This window comes from Dama dama, chromosome 18 (assembly GCF_033118175.1).
Source record: "Dama dama isolate Ldn47 chromosome 18, ASM3311817v1, whole genome shotgun sequence".
In the NCBI taxonomy this organism is placed as follows: Eukaryota; Metazoa; Chordata; class Mammalia; order Artiodactyla; family Cervidae; genus Dama; species Dama dama.
Genome location: NC_083698.1, coordinates 46,064,938 through 46,087,493, shown reverse-complemented (window position 1 = coordinate 46,087,493; position 22,556 = coordinate 46,064,938). Strand labels below are relative to the sequence as shown.

General features: G+C 34.5%; 2 protein-coding genes across 3 annotated transcripts in view; one reads left to right on the top strand and one right to left on the bottom strand.

Annotated features, from left to right (window-relative positions):
- Positions 1 to 22,556, top strand: part of COG5 (component of oligomeric golgi complex 5) — a 272,387-nt gene that overhangs the window by 65,507 nt on the left and 184,324 nt on the right. The gene's annotated exons all lie outside the window — the stretch shown is intronic.
- GPR22 (G protein-coupled receptor 22) lies at positions 889 to 7,628 on the bottom strand. 2 transcript variants are annotated; one of them, XM_061166343.1, is made up of 4 exons: positions 7,582 to 7,628; positions 7,186 to 7,434; positions 5,311 to 6,252; positions 889 to 3,603 (listed from the first exon to the last, which is right to left on the bottom strand). In XM_061166343.1, the coding sequence occupies exon 4, from the start codon at positions 3,577 to 3,579 to the stop codon at positions 2,278 to 2,280; it is 1,302 nt and encodes a 433-aa protein (XP_061022326.1). In that variant the 5' UTR covers positions 3,580 to 3,603; positions 5,311 to 6,252; positions 7,186 to 7,434; positions 7,582 to 7,628; the 3' UTR covers positions 889 to 2,277. The 2 variants fall into 2 exon arrangements, with proteins under 2 accessions (XP_061022326.1, XP_061022325.1); XM_061166342.1 differs by lacking the exon at positions 7,582 to 7,628 and having other exon boundaries at positions 7,186 to 7,550.

The window sequence follows — 22,556 nt, the reverse complement described above, 5'->3', positions numbered from 1 at the left end:
TATATCTGAAAGATTAATACAGGTGGGCAGAAATGCTTGTTAGTTGTTCTTGTGTCAAGAGTAGAAATAGTAGTAGTTTAGAGAGAAACATTATAATATTTGCTGTGTATTTCTTATTTTGTTAGTTTTCTTATTACAGAGAACAAGAAGGCAATAAGGCAGTTTAGACAGATTTATTAGAAAATGGTTTTTAACTGAGTTTTTTGGCATGTTTATAGACTTGAAGATGAAAAATATTTAAAACATAAAGGGTTTTTCTTAATATGAAAACTTAAAAAATAATCTGATTTTCACTTAGATTAAAAACTCGATATTAAAATATTTATGCTCAGAAATCCAAGTATAAAATTAGTTTAAAAATTTTAAAGAGTATGTTAGGAGATACTCTGTGCTAGATATACTTATCTAACAAAAATTTTCTTGATGTCTTTATGAAATCCTGATCTCTCTTTAGAGTTTCAAAATATTAGCCCTACTTGTTTATGCTTCATATTGTCAAATTGAGACATTCCTTTAATTCTATTAAAGAGTACAAAGTAAGGCAGAAGGAAACTGTTCCTTTGCTAAGATTTGACATTATGTCAAAATTATTATCAGAAATATATCACTATTAAATTTCTCATGTAATCTCAGTGAATTCAAGCTATTGCATGGCACTCATTTCCCCAGTGTATAAGATAGTTCAGTAAACTAGATTGGGTGAATTTCATTTATTTACACAAAAGTGGTGTATTACTGTTTTTTTCCTTAACAGTCCAACATTTAATTTTTAATTATAGAAGACCACCTGATGAAAACAGTTTCTTTCAATGAGAGATTATTATTGAATTGTTTGACAAAATTTTTTTATTTAAAAATGAGTTGCTACTTGATTTAGTGAATACAGTATGAAAAAACAGAATAAAGAATTGTCCAGTTAACCAATTACAAGGTAGCAAGTATTTGCCTATATTTGCCTACGTCAAATAACTTATTGCTAGTTTTCATATACAGTGATAATTAGCACTTACTGATAGATTATTAGATTATAACAATTGGAAAATCCTTGTTTGATATAAGATTCTCAAACCTGGTATCTATAGTTGGGATTAGTAATTTCATAGTTTCCTAATATGAATTGAGGATTGGAGGCAAATGCTTTAAGTTTATGTGTTGTAGAGTAAAAAACATTTGCAAGATTTATTGCCACTTTAATGATTTTCAGAGTTGAAAAGAACTAGGGTATTTTGAAACACTTGGGAGCTCTGATAGTGTAGGAACATTGTATAAATTTTATTACTCTAAAGTTGCTATGTATCTAAAATTATAAGTAGGTGACTTTTCTATAATGACATAAAGTCTTTTTTCCCCCTTTCCTAGAATTCAGATTTCAGTAGTTAATTTCTGTTATACAAAAAGTCCAACTTGAATATAAAATTAGGATGTCAGTTTATTTTAATGTACTGGTTTTTGCCTGTATACTGTATTAATCCAGAGCATTTTGTTTAACTCAACCAAAGTGAGGAAGGAAGAAAGAAGCTTTGGTTTTCTTCCTCCTTTTTATTGTCAGTTTGTTTGTATATTGTAGGTATAGTGCCCTTGATCTTAAAAAAATCAAACTTTTCTTCATAATAAACTTAAATTTCAAAAGTTTCCCTGTCTTGATGTACATATACAGAGTTGTTTGTTTTTTGCTTTTTGAATTTTAAAATCCTAATAAATCCTGCAATTTCCTACATTCCAAAAAGGATAAAGTTTCATATATAGGTCATTATTTTTGATGCATCAAACATTATAGCAAGTAGACTATGTTAGAAAACATAATGTAGCAGTATAGAAAATCCTGGGTTGTTTTGATTGTTTGGAACCCATAATTTTGGTTTCTACGTTAAAACTGCTGTTCCAGTTATTAACATATAAATATATCTATAGCTTGTGGCTTAGAAACAATACACTTTATAAAAAAATGCAAGGATATCTGTGTCAGTTATATTTTAAAGTTATACAGTATTTTAAGGCTATGTATTTATTCTTTAGAAAATATGACTTACATGAATATCTTCTGATGGACATAATATTGACAAAATATACACATGATATTACCTTAACAAACTGCCATGCAACAGATACATTAAGTAATGAAGAAATTGAATATATATGACCTAATTTAATCTTGACATTTACATTGAAAGTTTACAACATAACCTATACTTAAGTTGTTTTTCTTATATTTGGCAGTAATTCATTTTTTACAATTTAAAAATTTTGAATGTGGGTTTGGTGAAACTTATACTTTCCCTAGTCTGTGACAACCTGAGGTACTAAACATTTTTCTCTTATTTCACTGTCTTCAAAGGTGATTTTTTTGTTTCTTTTAGGATCTATCCAAGAGTTGTGTATTACAGCATTATTAGGCATGGGATCAGCTTCTACTATGGAAACAACTCGCTTTTTCATTTTACTTTTTAAGACCTTTTGAAATTTTTGTCTAGTAAATGCATATAATAGAGGGTGAAATATAGTTGTTCCATAACCCATGACTAGAAAACACAACCTTAATTTTACTAAAAGGTCACTTGGGCCTAAACATAAAATGGTGGTATTTAAAACAGAAATTGGTGTCCAGCAGAGAAGAAATGTAGAAATAATCAATAAAGACATCTTGAAGACTCTTTTTTGCCTTTCTCGTCGTTCACGGTGTCGTTTCATAGCTCGCCGGAGAGCAATTATTACAGACACTGAAGTTCTAACACCAAAGACTACATTTCTCCCACCACTGCCCTGTGACATGTCTGTAGTCTCGTGTTGTGTGGTTAGAGAAATTGTCTTTTTCTTTCTTGCTTTCTTCTTCTGCCCTGTTGAGAATCTTGTGCCTATTCGAATATTGAGAGCCTGAAGTATTTTGCTGTATGTGATTAACATCACTATGACAGTGAAAAAGAAGATTGGAATCTGTACTAGCAGGTGATAATACATTCCCAGTTCAGTGTAGTACTCATTTGTGCTGACACACAAAAGTGTCTTGTTTTCCCATGTATTTCCACTTTGAAGGCTGAAAAAATTTACCTCAATAAAGGGAATCAGGAAGGAGAAAAAAGAAAAAATCCAAATGGATATCATTAGCATTGCAGCTCTGCCCATTGTCAGAATTCGGTTTGCAGGCTTTACAGAGATGTCGTATCTGTCCAAAGTGATAGCGAAAACGTTGATTGCTGTTGAGACACTTGCAAAAGATACACAGGCCTCATGGAAACAGCAGATGAGAGCAGTGTTACTCTCCAGTGAAAGCAGAAGGATAACTATAGTTAGAGGAATACATCCCACACAAATGATTACATCAAGTACATGAAGATTCATTGTTATAATGTTACTGACAGAGTTGATTAAGTTGGATTTCATGCAGTAAAGTACCAATACGGTGAGGTTGCTGCCAAGTCCCAACACAATTTCTAACATAAGAAATCCGGTGAGAGACACTTGAAAGCTTAATGGATATGATAGTGGTTGGTACATATTGGTGTTGATGTCATCAATGTCATCTCGCACTGTAATGTTAGATTCAGACTGCATGTTGATTTCCAGAATGGGAGAAAAACACATTCTTTTGGAGCAGCTGTTTTTCCCCTAGAAAGTGAAATAGAATAAACTATTTGATATTCAGCAATTTAAATGACGTACAAAACCTGTGCTCATTGTGAAAAAATTTTTTATTGTGTACTTAGTTTAATTTTTAAATTTATAAACTGTTAATGGAAAATGTAGAAACATCAAGATTACATTGTTTTGATGTAAAAGGAAATTGGCCCATTTGAAAAAATAACTATTGGGGATTGCTTCTATATGGTTTGAAATTATTTAATAAACTAAAAAGGTTTTCCTTATTAGGGTTTTTCAAGGTTATTATTTGATATACAGTGTATTTTTGTATAATAAAACTACCCAGTATGCAAAAGTAATTTTAGCCCAGTGTTTTAAGATTTAGTTTTAAATGTTGTGAGTAAGTGGAAAATAAATGCTGTTTTAACATGTGGCACAATTAGTGTAGGTGTAATTATTCCCATGAGATTTCAAGTGAACAGGACAAATGTTCATTTAAAATGATAAATGGCACAGAGCCCTAGTTTGTTTTAAATCACTTTGTCCTTTTCTTGATTGAAATTCATGTTCAGAAGTCTACAGTGTGCTTGGGGATATCTGGAGTTTTTTCCCACCGAAGTAGGAAAATGACAAATATTTCATATTTTGCAGTGAAAGTGCTCATTGAACTTTACAACGAGCAAAAATTGGAAGAAAAGGGACAGTATTTTGAAATAAAACACCACAAACCTTGGTAAAAGAGCACTAATCACTCCTATGAATGAATGATTTATTTTGTGACCACACCCTTTCATATCATGTAGAAGGAGAAAATGGAAATTTAATATCACTTAAGAAATAGCCATTTTTGTGATGGTTTAAAAGAATATATCAATTGATTTTATTAAGCAGATTTTTTTTAAACAAAAGATGAAATTTTAGGGAAGAAGGAGTATCTGAAGCCCATTTTCTGAGGAATCTATTAAATTTACACATTCCCTATGAAACCTTTTGTATAAATCACCCAGTATATATCATTTTGAGGAAAATTAAGAAAAAAAAACAACTCTTGCTAATTCATGCATATTTATGTTTTAATATAGAAGTTTAGAGTAATTTATAAAAATACTATCTGATTTGCTGGGCTAAAATGTCAGTAATTTGTATATTAAAATATAAATGATACAACCAACTATATTTCACATTTCAAATACAGCATTTTGCCTGCAAAATCATAACAAATGATAAAAGCTAACAATTTTCAGAACTTATGTTAGCTTTTCACTTGTAACCTTTGACAAGTTTTAGAATACAGTTTTATTTATGCATATTATTTTAGAGGTAGTATTTCAGAAATACAAATGCTGATAACATTATTAATTTCTTTTGAGCTTGATATAAAGTATTACTAAAGGCATATATTTGAGTAAGTGAAAGTCTTAGCCAGCATTGAAATCCTATAAAAAGGAGAAATTTTAAAGTGTGCCAAATTTTCAGAACTGACAGATTAAAACATCAGATCTTTTGTCACAGCATTTAGAAGTGTCAATTTTAGACAATAACTGAGGGAAATACATAGAACTGTAGATCAAGATTCTTTTCTCTTGTAAATGTTAAACAGTGCTGTGGGCTGCATGCATCTTCTGACCTACCTGTTTGTTGTTGCCTTATGGGCCTTTTGGCTCACTATAGCAGTTTTCCACAATATGATAACATGATGTCATTGACAGATTTGGACATGATTTTTTTTTTTACCTGACAACAGTGAAGTAGCTGTGTTTTATTTCATGTCTTGTAGGAATTCTTTCATTTTTCTCTTCAGTACTTCAGCGGCTTGAATTGTAAGATTTAGTTGGCTGATAGATTTCTAAAGACCAGTACAAAATACTTGTGTTTGTTTTACCTTAAAAAGTCACAACCGAGAGAAACTTCCTCAAATGGTAGGCGTTATGTTTCCCATTGAGAGAGTTTATGATGATGTTTCTTTATTTTCCAGAACATGTGAAAACAAAAAGGAAACATAAAGTTTCTAGCTTCTAAAATGTTTTTAGACATCCTTTTGTTACAAATGTAAATCTGTTTCTATAGCAGTCCTCATTACTTTGAAATGATTTCTTGGTCACATAACTTGCTTTGTAAGTCCAGTCCATGTTCTCTTGATAAAAACCATCTGCTATTTAATTTGGTTTGTTTTCATTAGAAGAGGACACATAATTGGTCATGAAACTCAGATGGAAAAATTCTTTAGTAATATTAATTGATATGAATATCTGAATATTTAATGCAGAAAAATACTTGGTAAAGCCTCATTAGCTTGCTGGTAATGTATGTCATTTCTTTTGGCAATCCATGTTTCATTGTTTCTTCAAGAATTGGTGGCTCCACGATTCTGGTAATGTTATAGTATAAAATTCTCCTTTAAAAATGCTCACCATTTTGTTTTCAAGGTTTTTCAGTTAAATTGCTTTTCATTTTGTGGCTATTTTATATGGCATCTTCTTAGGATTACTATTATTGATGTGTTATAATCCCAGCAGTCGTGTAGACGTCTGTTCTCCGGTTTTAACTCCTTAATGTCTTAAAATCATGTGTTGCAAGAATATCCTGCAGTTTATGGTTCAGACAGCTAGGGAGATGATGGATCAGATGCATTCTTCATATTGTCAGTTGTAAATACTGAATTAGCTGCTTTGAGCCCTTGTGAAAAAGAAAAAAGTAGTTAAGCAATAGGGTTCCTAATAATTTTCAATTAATTGAAAGTTACTTTAGTTGTGCTTATTTAACACCATACACAGTATTTGTTATCAAAGTAAGGAAACTGTATGTATTATTAGAGCCATAGCTTATGCATAAATTTAAAGGTTTCTTTAAATAAAAATATTCTCTCTTCCTAACGAAGACTAAATATTATGTTATTCAGTAACAGAGTTAATATTACAGACGTATTTTTTTAAACCAATTTCTGCTCTCATTTTAGAAGTTAACGTGTATTTTCAGAGATTATGAGCAATTAGCATACATTGAAAGTACTGTCATTCCTTTTTGTCTTTATAATAATTTAACAGTATTTCCTGCTGTAAAATATTATAGCTTGTTTAATTATTAGCACAGGGTTTGAATTTTAACTGGTTAAAACAAATTGCATGATAAATACTATAAATTTCCTTGATGAACTGTTCATGTGGTTGAAATATAAAGGGTGATATAAAATGTAACTGCAAATTAAATAATTTTCAGTGAACATGCCCAGTAATACACTTAACCTAAAATTGAGTAACAATAGCTAAATAATAAACCTCTTTATTTCTCTTTCAAGAAATATGATAATTTTTTGAACACTTGAGAAAGACTAGTAATGACATTAGGATATTTAGTAGTCTGAAGTGACTTAAAAAGCTGGTATCTTCATCGTGATTCAACAAAGACTATTCTTTATATTTAACATACCATCCTAAAAAATTGCATTTAAAACATACCATATCTTAAATAGATCTAAAAGATACATGTTTAGCAATAAGTAGAATTAAGCAAATAAACTCTTAAAATTTAGGCTGAAATTTTTCAAAGTAATTTTACCCCACTATGCTGGTTCAAAAGCAGCCGAATACTATAATAAGGAGCACAGCTTACCTCTGCTAAAGATTTGAAAGATTCTTGATGTAGTTGAAGCGTTTCCGGTTTTGATTGATTCATTTTGTTCACTGGTTAGTAGAGGACCAGGAAAGAGGGTCATAAACACCTCTTCGGAAGAGACCTTAATGAAAATATGTGTCTGTACTATGCCATTGTCTCAGCAGTACTGCTAATGTATGGAACATGTAGTGCTGCTGGGAGGCTGCTGCTGTCTCTCACTCTTCCTACTGTGGAATCAATAAGCATCTGAAAATACATAATGAAAGTAATTTAACATACTGAAGGCTTCTTGTCTCCAGAGACAACACTTAGATTCAGTCTTTCTAAAAAGGAATGGCACTGCTTTTCAGAGGAAAGCCTGTTCTGGGCAGCTTTTGCAGAATGACAGCCTACCTTGTCGCTTCTCTCCACTGCAGAGAGATGCAGTGCATTCACTAATTTTGATTGGTCAGTTGTATTGGGCTTAAATTGTGCTTCATATGTATAGCAGGGATTTTTCATCCCCCACTGTTTTATATAAGGATGCTTTTTTAAAAGGCTATATTTATAAATGGTTGTGTGTTGCTCTTAAAAGAACATGAGTAAATCAGTCTTTAAAAATGCATATTCCTTTCTGGTTTGTTGTTCACTTATGCCAAACATTAAAAAATATAGGGAGGTGGCAGGGGGAGGGGGTAAGAAAGAATTGCATAGTAAAATGTATGTATTCTTTTTAAAGCCTTGGATAATTGCACTTGAAAATATTTTAGTTGTATATATGTTTTGGGTTGAGATTCTTTGTTCTACAAATAGAAAGCCTTTGCATCTTTACTGTGAACCACATTGAATTTCAACTAGTTTGTTTGTATTCAAGTCATTTTCTCTGTGTATTCCAAATTTTTGTGAACATCTCAAGGTGTTAAACATTATTATGACTGCAGCAGTCATTCATTCAGGTATTCATTCATTTCATTCAGGTATTCATTCATTTCATTCATTCGTTCAAAATATCAATAAAACTTGATTTAAGGTTGTTATACCCTACAAATATTCTTTAAAATTCCATTGCTATTTTAAAAAATATGTTAAGATTTAATCCCAGGCATTACTTTTGTTATTACTACTCAGCCTTCACCTCTGGTAACCCATTTTGCTCATTAGATACATACTGGTCATGTGCCATTGTATTTTATTTCAGCTGGTTGTTTCTGTTTTTAACATGTGTTCTTTTAGTGGATTGCTATACCTTAGTATTATATGCAGCTGCATGTTAAAGTTATTGGGTGAATATATTGGTAAAGGAAGTTAATTACGTATCTTCATAAGTTACAAAGCTAAATTATTTTTAGGATATTCTATCAAAAGAATTAAAAGCAATGATGTAAGTAACTTAAAATATTTAAATTTATATTAGTTTTGGTTGTTCAGTTGCGAAGATGTGTCAGACTGAATAACTTTCTATTTTCAATATTGAACACATTTTATTGAGGAAAACTATTTTTTAGTCTTGAATATATAATATGGCTGGATTATGTATCTCAACAAGACAGAAGGCATGTTTCAAATCATTGAATTATCAGAATATTGATTACCTGCTTCCATTATTTTAGGAATGTTAATGATCTACATTTAAAAAAAATGTCTACTAGGTTTTTAATTTATAATTGAAATTATTCTTTATAATTTTGAAAGTCAGTATACATTTTAATAATCTTCCACTGCTAGTGTTTAAGCTGCATATGGAGCTGGCTAAATAATATGTGGATTGTGAGTTGGATTTCCATAGAAGGTGAGAGTAATGTGGTAGAAAATCTTGCTGTGAATTTCTAAAGTTTTCTGCACAGCTTTGGGTGGCAGAACTTTGATAATGATAAAAATTAAAATATTGTGCCACTTCTGTGCATTTTGAAAGATGGAGAAAAGGATCTTAGAAAGACAGCCATGTTGAAAGGTTGTGCAGGCGTGCACATAAACGGGCAATGTTGTTTGAAGCTTAAACCTAAAACCATAGAAAAGGTAGCATCAGTTGAAACTTACGGTAGAGCTAAGAAGTTTACTAACATACTGGAATACATATAGTGCTTTCCTGCCAGAGAATTGAATTATTTGTTTATATGTATCCTCACAATATCACCATGAAGTAGAGGAAACAAAGGCATAGAGAAGTTTAATGACATGAAAGGAAAGTTAGTAGTAGAGCTGATGTTAGAACTCTGCAAACCCCCCTCTAACTGAATATAGCTGGCCTTCTCTCTTTGGAAAATTATGAGGGTTCTTTTGGCTTAAAATTGGATGATTTGGGTTCAGTCACTACTGAATACTTATATGACTTTCAAGTCATATATTCTCTGTGTCACCATATAGCTTTTACTTTTTAAATTAATGTTTATTTATGTGCTTTGTTTAGCTCTCTATGAGACAGTATTTCTAAGTTACATTCAGACTATTTTGAAAAAAATAAATTCTGGAATCTTGCTAAGACATAATGGCAGCAAGAAAGTTCAGGTCTAGACAACACTTTTTATTCCCTATGACTTGTGGTTAGGGATACACAAGATACTACAAATAATAATTACTTCTTACTGCATACATTACTTGGTATACTTTTCTTTTTGTTTCTTATTTTATTTTTTTGGCTGTGTCCCACAGCTTGTGGCATTTCAGTTCCTCTACCAGAGACTGAACCTGGGCCAGGAGAGTGAAGGCCGAAATTGTAACCACTGAGCCACCAGAAAACTCCCCTATAGTTTTCTTTTTAAAAACTACAAATTGGTTTGTTGAATATAAGTTTCTCTCATTTCTTAGCAGGATAATTCTAAATTCCTGTGTTTTTAACAAAAAAGAAAATATCTAAACTCCTGGATTGAGAATCAGATTTATTTTTTTCATGAATAAAATGAACATCAAATTGTAAATGTCAGAATTTACAGGATTCTTATTTCCATAGCAGCAGACTTTCAGTTTTATTTTTAATATTTTTGTGTTCATATAGGATACTAATTTTGAAAAATGCTGCAATTAGTGATTTAACACCAAATATAAAATTTGTAAAATTTTGTAAAAATCATTTTATAGATTACTTAAATAGTTAATTAATAACCTTGGAAAGCAGTTTAACTTTCCTAATAATAACTAAGCAATAGATATGAATCTAACCTTGAAATAGCTCTATTAATATCCTTTTTCACAAGTTGTATTTTTCTTTTGCTTAAAAGCATTTTGATTTTTATTAGTTTAGGAACTAAAATTCCTGATATGAGAGTCTTTGATTTCTAGTTTTATATATTTGCCTCCTTAAGTTTGGACAACTTTGAGTATGAGAGAGTAATTTACTGTTCACATTTAAATTTACTGTTCATATCAGATCATTCTTATCTAGCTTCTGTCTGGTTCTGATGCTGCAGAATTTTTGATGATTTTGAAATTATAAATAAAAAACTCAGTTTTGTGAAATGTTGGAATTAACCACAACTGATGGTGCTTTGAAACTGTTTGCAAAGTATGTATGCAATGTGCTACGCTCAGTCACTTCAGTTGTGTCTGACTCTTTGCAACCTGTGGACTGTTGCCCGCCAGGCTCCTCTGTGCATGGGATTCTCCAGGCAAGAATACTGGAGTGGGTTGCCATGCCCTCCTCCAGGGGATCTTCCCAGCCCAGGAACTGAACCCATATCTCTGGCGTCTCCTGCATTTGTAGGCAGTTTCTTTACCCACTGAGCCACCTGGGAGACCCATTAGCACACTGAGACCCCCTAAACCTTATTCCCATTAGCTCCTGGTATCAGAATATAGAGAAGCAAGCCTATAGATCTGTCTCCTGACTACCTTCAGAAGACATGTAACTGGTCTGTTATCAACTGCACACAGGCCTCCTGAATGCATGGTTTCTCCAGCCCTGCAGAACCCCTTAAACTGCTGCTGTAAGCAACACATGCAGTAAGCAAGGGCACCAGTATAAAGGCCAACGCTAATTGAATAGTGTCAGAGCAGCATTTCACATTCTCCCATCAAGCACAGGGTGTGAAGTCGGTGAAGAGGAGAGCCAGGAGGAATCATGTCCTGGAGCAGGGCTGGGGGGCTCTGCGAGCGGGCTGTGCAGTGCGCCCTGTGCCCTGGCGGGAAGTCACGAGATGCACACCATGCCTTGTTTCTACCAGGAAGGGAGGAGAACGGGGTCTGACAGGGAAACATTCTGTCCCTAGGTAAAAACAGCGTGGTTCATGGACTCTGAATGCACGTTTATGGTGTAAAGGAATTTCAGTTCTCTGATTTCATAAAGCAAAAATCTCAAGTCTTTGTGATTGAATTTCAGATTAACTGGCACTTTATTTTGCTTAAAACCTAAACATTGTCAGTTTGAGAAGAAATCCACTGTGATATATAGATCTCCCTGTTTTAATTCTAGGGTTTCTTCTTTTGATCCTTGGTAAAATTTTTCTTCCAAGAAACAGAATAGATACTTATATATATTTAAAAACATGAACCACTAGAGAATGAAATAGGAAATCAAGAAGGATTTAAGTTTTGGCGGCCCTTGCTTTTTTTTTTTTAAATTCTTTAAAGACTGTAGCAGAATAAAAGGATCACAGGCTCTGAGTCTCCTAGAGATTACAAGTGATGAAACTAAAAATAAACAAATCCACATCCCCAAACAAGGTCAAATAACCTCAATTCCCTGTCCTGCACTACAGTAAAAAAAATGAGTACCTTTATTAGCAGTTCAGAATTCATCTTTTATCTTGCTTGCCCCATCAGTGAAAGTTTAAAGTCATGATTTTTTTAGACATCCATATTTTTGTATATAGAATATAAACTTGTATTAGATGACATCTGATTTTTTTTTTAATTCAGGTAGAGAAAGAAGCAATAACTTTCAACTAAAACCTTTTACATTTTTTGATTGCCATCCAACTTGCTACCATTTAGCAAAAAACAAAATTTCATAGTGTTTACCTCAGATCTTACTGCTTTACAACTGCGGCATACTGTCCATTAAAAATAAAAAGATGAAGCAGTCAATCCAGTGATTAACATGGCTTTCTTTTCTTTTTTTTTTTAATTAGTTGGAGGCTAATTACTTCACAACATTTCATAACATGGCTTTCATTGAGAAAAGGGGGGAGAGGGATGCGGGGGTCCTGACGAAGAGGAGACCAATAGACAAAAAGTAAACACACACTGGTTTTCTTTAAGAAAAAAGTGTTATTTTCAACAAGAGAGGAAAAAAGCATTGAAAGCCCATGAGTCAAACCATATTCTATCTTAAGTAGCTTTTCTTTCTTTTTCCCTTTTTTTTTTCTTTTTCCTTTTCTCTCTCTCTCTTTTTTTTTTAAATAAAATCTCTCCCCAAACCATCATCACTTTTAACATTCCCCAGACTGGGCTTCGTCTTCAGACCCTTCATCCCCGGATTTCTCAGGTGGAGTGCTTGAAGATGTTTTCTCCTCCAGAGGACTTTCTGGTTCCTCATCTTCTTTGGGAGGAGTCATCTTTTCCTTTGAGCCTTTGAAGCTATGGGGCGACCCACTTTCCCCTTGCCTTTCACAGGACTTGATGTCACTGTGGCCTTTGTTTATGTATGCATAGCAGTTTCTAATTGCTGAAAAATCACTTTTAAGTTGTGTTGTTTCAAGGTTACTTTTCAGTGAATACTTAATGTAGCTAACTCTCAACTCTCTAATATTGGAGGCCAAGGTAGAAAGAATTATTTCAGTATATACAGCTAATTCAAAATTTTCATTTGGCTTCTCAACTTTAAATTTCTTTCACAGCAAATGTTTTATCAGAAAAATAGAAATAGACCATCTGCTGAAAACTCCCCATCAAATGAGGAGTAACCAGGATAGTAGAAAGTCAACAATATTGGTGATTCATTACTTACAAAGGAGGATAATTGAAAACTGATTATAATTGAATAAAGTATATGCATCAGAATTATATATCTGAACTGAAAAACTCCACAAAGCCTTCTTTCCCCTCCTTCCCTACCTCACCTAAGTTGGGCATTTCAATTTTTCATTTTCATTTTTCACAATATGTAAGTCATTTGCCAGCATCTATTATAAAAATAAATATGTGGCATTTCTTTTTGTTTTTCTTATCCAAACCTTGATTTTGGACCCTGTGATTATTACTACTTTTTAATCTCCGTCTGTTGTCCTACTGTTGGCATGTTGTTTTGGAGGCCTTGTCCAAATCATTACCACCCCTGACCCAGTTTTCTGGCTTACTCTTTTCACTGCCTGTATCCCTTTTTGCCGCTTTAAATATTATGGATTTTGTTGACATTTTTCTCTTGTATTTCAATCAAAGAATTACATATTTGTGCTTTTTTTCATTTCGGTTTTTTTCTTTCTTTTTTCTTCCCTGTTGCTGCTTCACATATTCTTGTAATTCTGTAGGTTATGCAGAATCCAATTCATTTTTGTGTTCTGAAACCAAGTCAGTTGATTAACTAGATGCTATATTTAGCAGAGCTATGGCAGATCCCCTCTTCTGTGCTGTTATGGGTCCTTTGCTTATTTCTTCTTCTTTTTTTTTTTTTAGTATGGAGAAATGTAGTTATTTTTTGTATATTGACCTTGTGTCCTGCAAATTTACTAAACTCATATATTAGTCTTGAGAAATTATTTTGTGAATTGCATGATATTTTCTATACAGACAGCATCATTTGCAAATAGAGAAAGTTGACTCCCTTTTGAACTATGTCTAACTTTTATTTCTTATCTTGCCTTATGCTGTGTAGGATATCTGTTACTAGGATTTATAAAAGTATATTAGGAAAAGGACTCTGCCATGGGCTCTGAGCATTCCTGAAGGTCCTAAGACATGCTGATGTTGCTGGGCATACTAAGAATGAAAAGACCTGACTGTTCTTTCCTTGATCCATTTCTCAAGGATCAAGGAGTTGTGTTCGAAGCTGGCATCCTTAAGTGATGCAATAATAACTCCACAAACAGCAGACTTTCTTCTGCTTGTTATAAAAATGGTACATTGTCCAGCTTCGTGTTCTTTGGCTGTGATGCAAACCCACTGTATGCAGAGTATCTGCCTAGGCTCCTCTGGCAGGAAGAGTTGGATGGGAAGGTAAACTGTCAGTGACATGATCGCTCATGCTGCTTGCTGTGTTTTGAGTCCTTTGTGTCTGATCCAGGCATCTTAAGTTTTCTGCCAGCATACATGACAGAAACAAGCTAGCTTTCATAGCTTGCAAACAGGGTAAAATCTAGACCCTTCATGGTGTTTGACAGTTTTGGGAACAAGAGCATAATGTTGACTGAAACATGGCTTCCTACAAAAGAGAAGACAAGGGCCCTTGTGGGCTGGTTGAGAGAGTATGAGATCTGGTAGCAAATGCTCTTGTTTAAGTGGTGGGTTAGCCCCTACTGTCTTACCTGTTAATGAGTTTTTAGAGGCTAAGCAGTGAGAGAACTAAACAAAGCTGCCCAAATGGTACTTTGGTTTTTGCTCAGGCTCTAGGCTGTAGGAACAAAGAATATTATTATATCAATGAGGCCGCAAGCCTCTTGGCCTAGACAAAAGGCAATATAGCTGTAGTTGCTGATTAAGGGCTCCCTAGAGCTAAAATAAAAGGTGCCAGCAGTGAGAACAGAGCTTTGGGTAGACTTAATACATTTTAAGTTCATTTGTTGAGTCTAGGTAGGCAGCCACTTGAAATTGAATGTAGCTGTGAAGTCTTAGCGGGAAGAGCTACTTTTTCCCTTTGTGCTCTTCGATTCGTCTCCCGCCTCGACTCCAACCTCAGCTGCTTAAAGTAGACAGCAAGTGTGGCAGGGACCTCAGGGAGAGGGGAGAGATTCAAACTTTGATAGCTGTGTTGGATAGAGGTGCCAAGCCCTTTCCAGCCCGGTCCTGTGGGGGAGAAAGTACAGTAGGTGGCAGGGAGGCTGCAAGCACTGAGAGCTGCAGGGTGGAGCTGTCACAGGGTGCGCACGGGCAGATCAACAGCCCCTAGGCTCAGGGGCTTAAAAGAGTTTGGAGGTAGGTGGGAGGAGGCGGCCTTGACTCTGGGGTGAGGAGCCAAGCAGAAGAAAAGCCTCCCACCAGCTCAGGCTGCTTCTACAAGCTTGCTTCCTCCCCTGCCCTGCACTCTGCCTGCTCCTGGTCAGAAGGTAGTGTTGTCTCCTGGCAGCTGAGGCTGTAGTCTCTTTTGTGTATGTGTTTAATTCCTTGGTTTGTGTTCCTGCATGGTGCTGAGTGTGTGTAGGGGGGCACGACAGCACTCAAATTGAAGGAAAGCTAAAGTGTGGGTGGAGCCTCTGGTCTTATTTAGTGTACTGTTGTTCTGGCTTCCTGTGCCAAATGTGTATTTGTTATTAACATTTTTCACATTCTTCTGTTGTGAGTGTGTATAAATTCATAGGAAATTGATCCATTCATGGACTCCTGCATGGTGCCCTCCCTGGTGATCTGGCACAATGTATCATCCTAGGAGGAGAGGAAAAAACCTTGGCTTTAGTTTAAGAATTTGAGGCTGCTAAAGTGCTCAGGCCATTTCTCAGCACAGCGGTGCCAGCTGCCTGACCCAGTTGCCAAGCACATCTCTTTCAAACAGGCCTACTGCTTAAGGTCTTGTTAAAACCAGACGCTTGACCCATAGTTGCCTTGTGACTCTGGTCCAGTGTCACCATTAGGGGGTAGGTTAACTGAGACTTGACAGCTAACAAGGTCCAGTAGACTTAACTGAAAGAAACAAATGAAAGTGGTTTGTTCAAGGGTGCAGCTGGCCTGGTCTTAGTGTACTTTTGGTTTTACATAAAGGAATAGAAGTGAACCCTTTTGGGGGAAACCTTTTCTTTCATTCCACCACCTGAAGCAAAGCACTCCTGGGGCCCTTGATGCACAGAAGTTCCTGTAAGTACATGGGCCTGGCTCACTGAAAGTTTGGCCAAGTTATAAGCTGATGATATTCATCATGCTGCTGCAGCTGTTTAACCTCAGTGCCAGCTCCAGAAAACTGAGACTGGATATGACCACTCTATTCCATTCTCATAGCTCTTACCAGTGCTCCTCTTGATTAATGTTGTATTTTTACTGACTCCTGGACTGTTGCCTATAGCATAGTCTTCAGGTGCACCACTTGGAAGATAGGTTAAAAGCATCTTTCTTTGGGACTGCAAACTATGGAAACAAATTGCAACCACCAGTCAGTTTTGGTCACTGGAGTGTGTACATCCCAATAGCTGTCATTTCCACTTGGATCTATTATCAGAAACAGCAAGATATCTGCTTTTTCCTCTCCTAGGAAAATAGGTTTTTTTTTTTTTTTTTTTTGCTATTTCCTTTTCCTGCCTCGAATATGTTTTCAACAATGTTCAGGAAATGAGAGGTTTTTTGTACCCCAATGGTTTTAGGTGTTTATTCTCCCTTATATTAGAGATGGAAGAAAGGATCAAGGCTGAACTTCACGCCTTTCTCTCATTAGCTGCTCTTGTCATTCCAAGCATGAGGGATGCTTTCTTAGACCTCTCACTCTGCACCTGGTCTTTTCTTGTTTTTTGATGCAAACCTGGTGAGGCTCTGAAGAACCTGTGAACGAGTTGTGGCCTCCATGGGTTCTGTGTTTTCTTGCTGGCACACACTCAGCCTTTAGGAATTTATTAACAATTTTAGCTGAATTATTCTTAATGGTGTCCAGGATTGTCTTCTCGAGGTACTCAAGTGCTCATGTCCACATTTATTCTACAAGGCACCTGTTTTTCCTTAGAGTTTGGGTGGGTTGGTTTGTTGGTTACCTTGTTACCTCAGCTCTCCCGGCAGCTATTTACCATGATGATATAGATTAACTTAATGACTACACTTGGTAGATTACTCTTTTAGATATGGCATGATTTTATTTATAGTTATTTGGACAAGGTATTTTGCCTGTACGTTCATGAGGTTTATTGGTTTGTTTTTTTCTTTTATTGTATTTTTTTGTCTGGTTTTGAAATCAGGACTTAATGTTAGGTTCATAATGAGTTGAAAAACATTTCCTTTACCTTTAGTTTTAAAAACATTTATGTAAGATCAGTGCTAGTCTTCCCTTAATTGTTTAATAGAATTCAATAGAGAAGACAATCCTAAAGGAAATCAACTCTTAATATTCCCTGGAAGGACTGATGATGAAGCTGAAGCTCCAGTACTTTGGCCACCTAACGTGAAGAGCCGACTCACAGGAAAAGACCCTGATCCTGGGAAAGACTGAAGGCAAAGGGAGAAGGGGGTAGCAGAAGATGACATGGTTAGACAGCATCACCAACTCAAGGACATGGATTTGAGCAAACTCCGGGAGATGGTGGAAGACAGAGGAGTCTGGCGTGCTGCAGTCCATGGGGTGGCAAAGAATGAGACACGACTTCGTGACTGAACAAAACAAAGAAAACATGTGAGCCAGGAGGTTTTATATTGTTTAAAGATTTTAATTATAAATGCAAGTGATTTAGTAGGTAATAGATACAGATTTTCTATTTTTCTTTTGTCTATTTTGGTGATAAGTATCTTTCAAGTAAATTATTGTATCATTTGATTTGTCAAATTTATTGACATTGATTTGTTTTTCTCATATTTTAATATTTGTACCATTGTACTGATACCTTCCCTTTCATTACCAATATTGAAATTTTGTATCTTCTTTTTTCTTGGTCAGTTTGCCTAGAAGTTTATCAGTTTTGCTTAATCTTTTCAATAACCAGCTTTTGGCTTCATTTTCTTAATGAATAGTGTTCTTATGGTTCTTTATTCTGTCCTCATTTTTTACATATTTTCATTTTACATAGAGAGCTATACTGACTTTTTTTCCTTTGTCAATAAAAAAAGTTTCTTTTCTATAGGCATAGTTTCTGATGAGAGGTCTATGATGGATCTTACCTTTGTACGTTGTTATTAATTTGTCTTTTTTCCTCTGGCCATTTTTAAGATTTTCTTTTTATCTCATTGTTTCCATAGTTTCACTGTGATTTATGTTGGTGTAGTTTCTTTGTGTTTACCTTCTTTTGGGTTTGCTTATATTCTTGGGTTTGTGTTGTTGCTGCTGTTTTTGCTCTTTGTTGTTTTTTCATCAGATTTGATAAAAAGCCAGTCTTCAAGTACTTTTTCTTTTTTATATCTTTCCTTTTCTTCTGGGACTTTGATAACGTGGTTTTTGGCTCTTGGTGTGTGTGTTAGTCGCTCAGTCGTGTCCAACTGTTTGCGACCCTATGGGCTGTAGCCCGCCAGGCTCCTCTGTCGATGGGGATTCTCCAGGCAAGTGTACTGGTGTTCCACATGTTATTAAGGTTCTGTTCGCTTGTATTTTGCAGCTTTAGTTTCGGTGATTTTATTGGCTCTGATTTCAGTTTCAGTGATCTCCTCTCTGGTAGTGTCTGATCCGTGCTGAGCCCTTCTAGTGAATTTTTCAGTTCAGATACGGTTTTTTCCAGCTCTAAAAGTTTTATTTGATCAGTGTTTATAGTTTCCATTTTCTCTTCATTGTGTTCATATTTAAAAAAAAAAAACCTGTGAACATAATTGTAATAGATATGTTAAGATCTTTTATCGCTTAATTTCACCATTCCTTTGCATCTTGGTATTTCTGATAATTTTTGATTGGATACTGGCCATTGTGTTTGAACACTGTAAATGGATTTTATTTTCTTTTAGTGAATGGTATATTTTGTTCCTTCAGGTAGTCAAGTTATTTATGGATCAACTTAATTCTTTAGAGGTTTGTTTTTAAGCTCTACTGAGGCAGTTTTAGAGCAACCTTTAAAGGAACATTTAGAGGAACTTTTAAAGGAACATTTGAGGAGCATATGAGGAACGTTTTCTCATATTTTAGTATTTGTAGGATCGTACTGATACTTTCTCTTTCATTACCAGTATTGGTAATTTGTTTAGCCTTACCACTAAGGCATAATCCTTCATAGCTTTGTAATGAATTTCTCTGTATTCAGTGATGTCTTTTCATTTTGGCTTTCCAAGCTGGAATATCTTGCTCAAATATCTCTTTGAGCCCGTAGAGTTGATCGGTTTGCAAATTTTCTAATAGTTCTTCACTTGACCTTTTTGAGTCTTACCATATATATTCATAGCATAATATTCCTTTGAATATTCAAGAAGCCCTATATAGAAATGTCTGGAGCTGTCTCTCTGCTTAGCTTATTTTTTTCTGCCTCAGCTTCTGGCTGCCTCAGCCTTCCTTAACTCAGATTCATCCCTTCAACTCCTCTAGACCCAATGTACTCCACTAGGGTTTTCTCTTGTGTTGTAGAGGGAAGTGTATTTAGGCAGAAAGGCTCGATCATTACAGTTTCACTTCATTTGTTTCCAGGAATTATAGTCTTGCATTTGCTGTTGTCCAATATCTGAAGATAGTATTTTCATAAATTTTGTCCTGTTTTCTAGTTGCTAGGGTAAGCCTTGTACTGATTACTCTTTAGCTTGCAAGCAGAAGTTCCAAATTTGTTTTAAATGTTAATTATCATGGAATTTTTCTTTTAGTAATTGATTATGAACTGTCTTGTGGCATTCCTTTTATCACAGTCTTAAAATTATTAAAATCTTTGATTTTTACTTTCATGCTTAAGTTCTTAAATTATAGTCTTAATTATAGGCTTATAATATTTTGTATCATGTAATTCAGATTCTTTCCATTTAAGGTATCTCTCCTGCACAGTTTTATTTCATAAGTGCCTCTGTTAATTTTTTTCCCTGTTGGAGAAGAAGATAACACTGCTGGAAAAGAGATCACATAGCTATAGAGATTGATGCTTTTGCAAATTTCTGTCGTCTAATCTCTAGTCATTTCCCTGCTTTCACAGGTACTGTTAGATAGACCAGGGATTGATACTTTTTCTGTAAAGGGCCAGATGGTAAATATTTTAGGCTTTTGGAGCCACATACAGTCTGTAATGTGTATTCTTTTTTTCTTGCTGACTGTTTAACGATGTAAAAACCCATTCTTAGCTTATATGTTTGGCCCATGGGCATTAGTTTGATCACTCTGGACATGGACCACCACAACTTTGTTCAAGGAACTTTTCCCTCTGCCTCATTTTTTACCAAAAGACCTTACTTCACTGAAAAAAAAAAAAAAAAAAAGGAGACTTGAACTTTGTCACCTTCTTCCATCCATCTAAAAGCCTTCCTAGATCTTCAGTTATTTGTCTACCTTTCATTCTGTGTCAAACGAAGAATAATTATGCTATTATTATTAAGCCTAAACCTACTATGTGGATTCCTGTTTGATCCTCTTCCAAGTTCATTTATATCTTGTTCCATCTTGCTCTCATATATGTTATCTTCCCTCATTCTTCCAACTGTACTTAATCAGTATGTGCATATTTGCTATCTATCCTGCTGTTTTGAATTTATATACTAAAATGTTGATTTTTAAGGGAAAAATCCAAACCATTGAAACAGTTTATCTTAGGTACTTTTAGTTGAACTTAAATTGAAAATATAAAAAACTTGCTTTTACACGGTAAAAAAGTATATAGATATAAGGTGTTTTTATGATACATACTCATTTCTGGGCTGATTTTGGCCACGTTTTTCTTCATTTTGTATATTAACAGCTCCTCCCTGCTCCCCCAGTGACAACATAAGACTAATAGATTAGAACATCTTAAGCAAAAATGTTCTGTTATGGGTAGGGATATAGTTCTTTAAAAAGTAAAACATCAAGTACAGAATTTTTTATTAAAAAATTTGAAATCAGACTGGATCTAGGCACATTGTGTTGCAAGCATCACCTCACAAATCTGCCAACGCATGTCCTTTCTGAGATTCAACACAGCTGCTGTCCCCACCAGTTTCTCTTCTTCCCTCTTCTTGGTAGTAGATTGCATTGGTGTTTTTATGATAGGGAAAGAAAAGATACAGAAGAATCCCTTCCTCATTTTTCTTATGATACTACAGGTTTTAAAAAAATAGTAATGTGAGTTAATTAGCAGTGACTTCTGGCTCATTCTTGTGCTAAGAAACATGAAGGGCATTAGGTGTTTTAAATATACATGAGTCCATTAATGTAAAGAATAAACATTAAAGAATAAGCTTACTTATAAAGAATGAAGACACATTTAAAAACTACATGTTCTTACAACAATTTGTTCTATTCTTTTTTCTGTAACACAGTTATTCCTCCCCCGCTCCCCACACAACAGATTTGTAATGTAAGAATAGAATCGTGGTTCAGCCTGCAACTCCCAGAGGTAAAACGCACAGTACTAGACTTCCATCTGTAGATGTTACTTTTCAGATTTCATGTCATTTTTTGTGTTAAATTAAAATTTGAAATCATCTTAAGCTTTCAAGGGCTGTGTTTATGTTAGGTTGTTGTCTTAAGTGACTACCTCATAGAGTGATTATTTATACTTTGTAGTAAGACTTTGTTAGGTGTAGTTATTCGTTATCTTTTGCAGTCATATATAGTACAGTTTGGCAATGCTTTGTGTCTTTTCAATTTTAATGGCTTGCTTTTGTCTTATTTGATTGTATTTTTCCTTAATGGATGTATAATAGCATTGTTTATGAATATTTTATCTATTTGAGTAAATTTCTAAAATTTGCTTTGAATTAGATGTTTTAGGTATGTAAATATAACTCCGAGTTATTAAAAATTGAAGAGAAGTATTGAGTGAAATGAAAGGAATCATAATATAATAATTTAATGTTTTAAAACGACCTTACTCTTGGATTTGAGAGTATTTGAGCCTAGAATAAAGAAACACATTTACCAATAATGTAATAGATGTGTCAGATATTTAAATTTGTTGACTCACAGATGCGCTCTTAAACTAGTAGAATCAAAATGTGTGCCATGCTGTTAATGCTCTTTTTTTGAGCATGTGAGGTACTGAAGATATTTCAGATTAAGTTAAAAATATGGTTGTTTTCACTAGTTTTCAAAAGGAAACCAGTAAAAGGCTTAAGTTACCTGGGGGAAATTGCTCTGTGAGAACATTAGATGTCTTAACACATTAGGTTGTAAATGTTTTTTACTTGTCTTGGAAGATTGGTTGACTTTAAACTGATTTGTTTCTTTATTGAGACAAGTGTATGAAACACATGTTGGAGTTCCTGATGTTCAGGGAGTCATTTGTTATTATGTGTGCATCTCCTGCATTGGCAGGTGGGTTCTTTACCACTAGTGCCACCTGGAAGGCACTTTAGTTAATATGTGAGCCTAGCCCTGCCTTCCTACCCAGTCTCATTTTGGTTAGTTCTTTATGTTTGTCTAATTTTCATTAATGATATTATATGTCGTAACTCTCCTAAGAGTCATATTTAAAAACTAGGGACTTCTTAAAGTTCCAATCATTTATATCTTTTGAATGTACTATATTAATAAGAGAGATTTTACTCCTGTACTTTGAGCTATAATTCTTACTTTTATTCATGGAGACTGG

Bases quoted from the DNA above. Each gene is read 5' to 3' on its own strand.
- GPR22 (XM_061166343.1), bottom strand. From the start codon at position 3,579: ATGTGTTTTTCTCCCATTCTGGAAATCAACATGCAGTCTGAATCTAAC.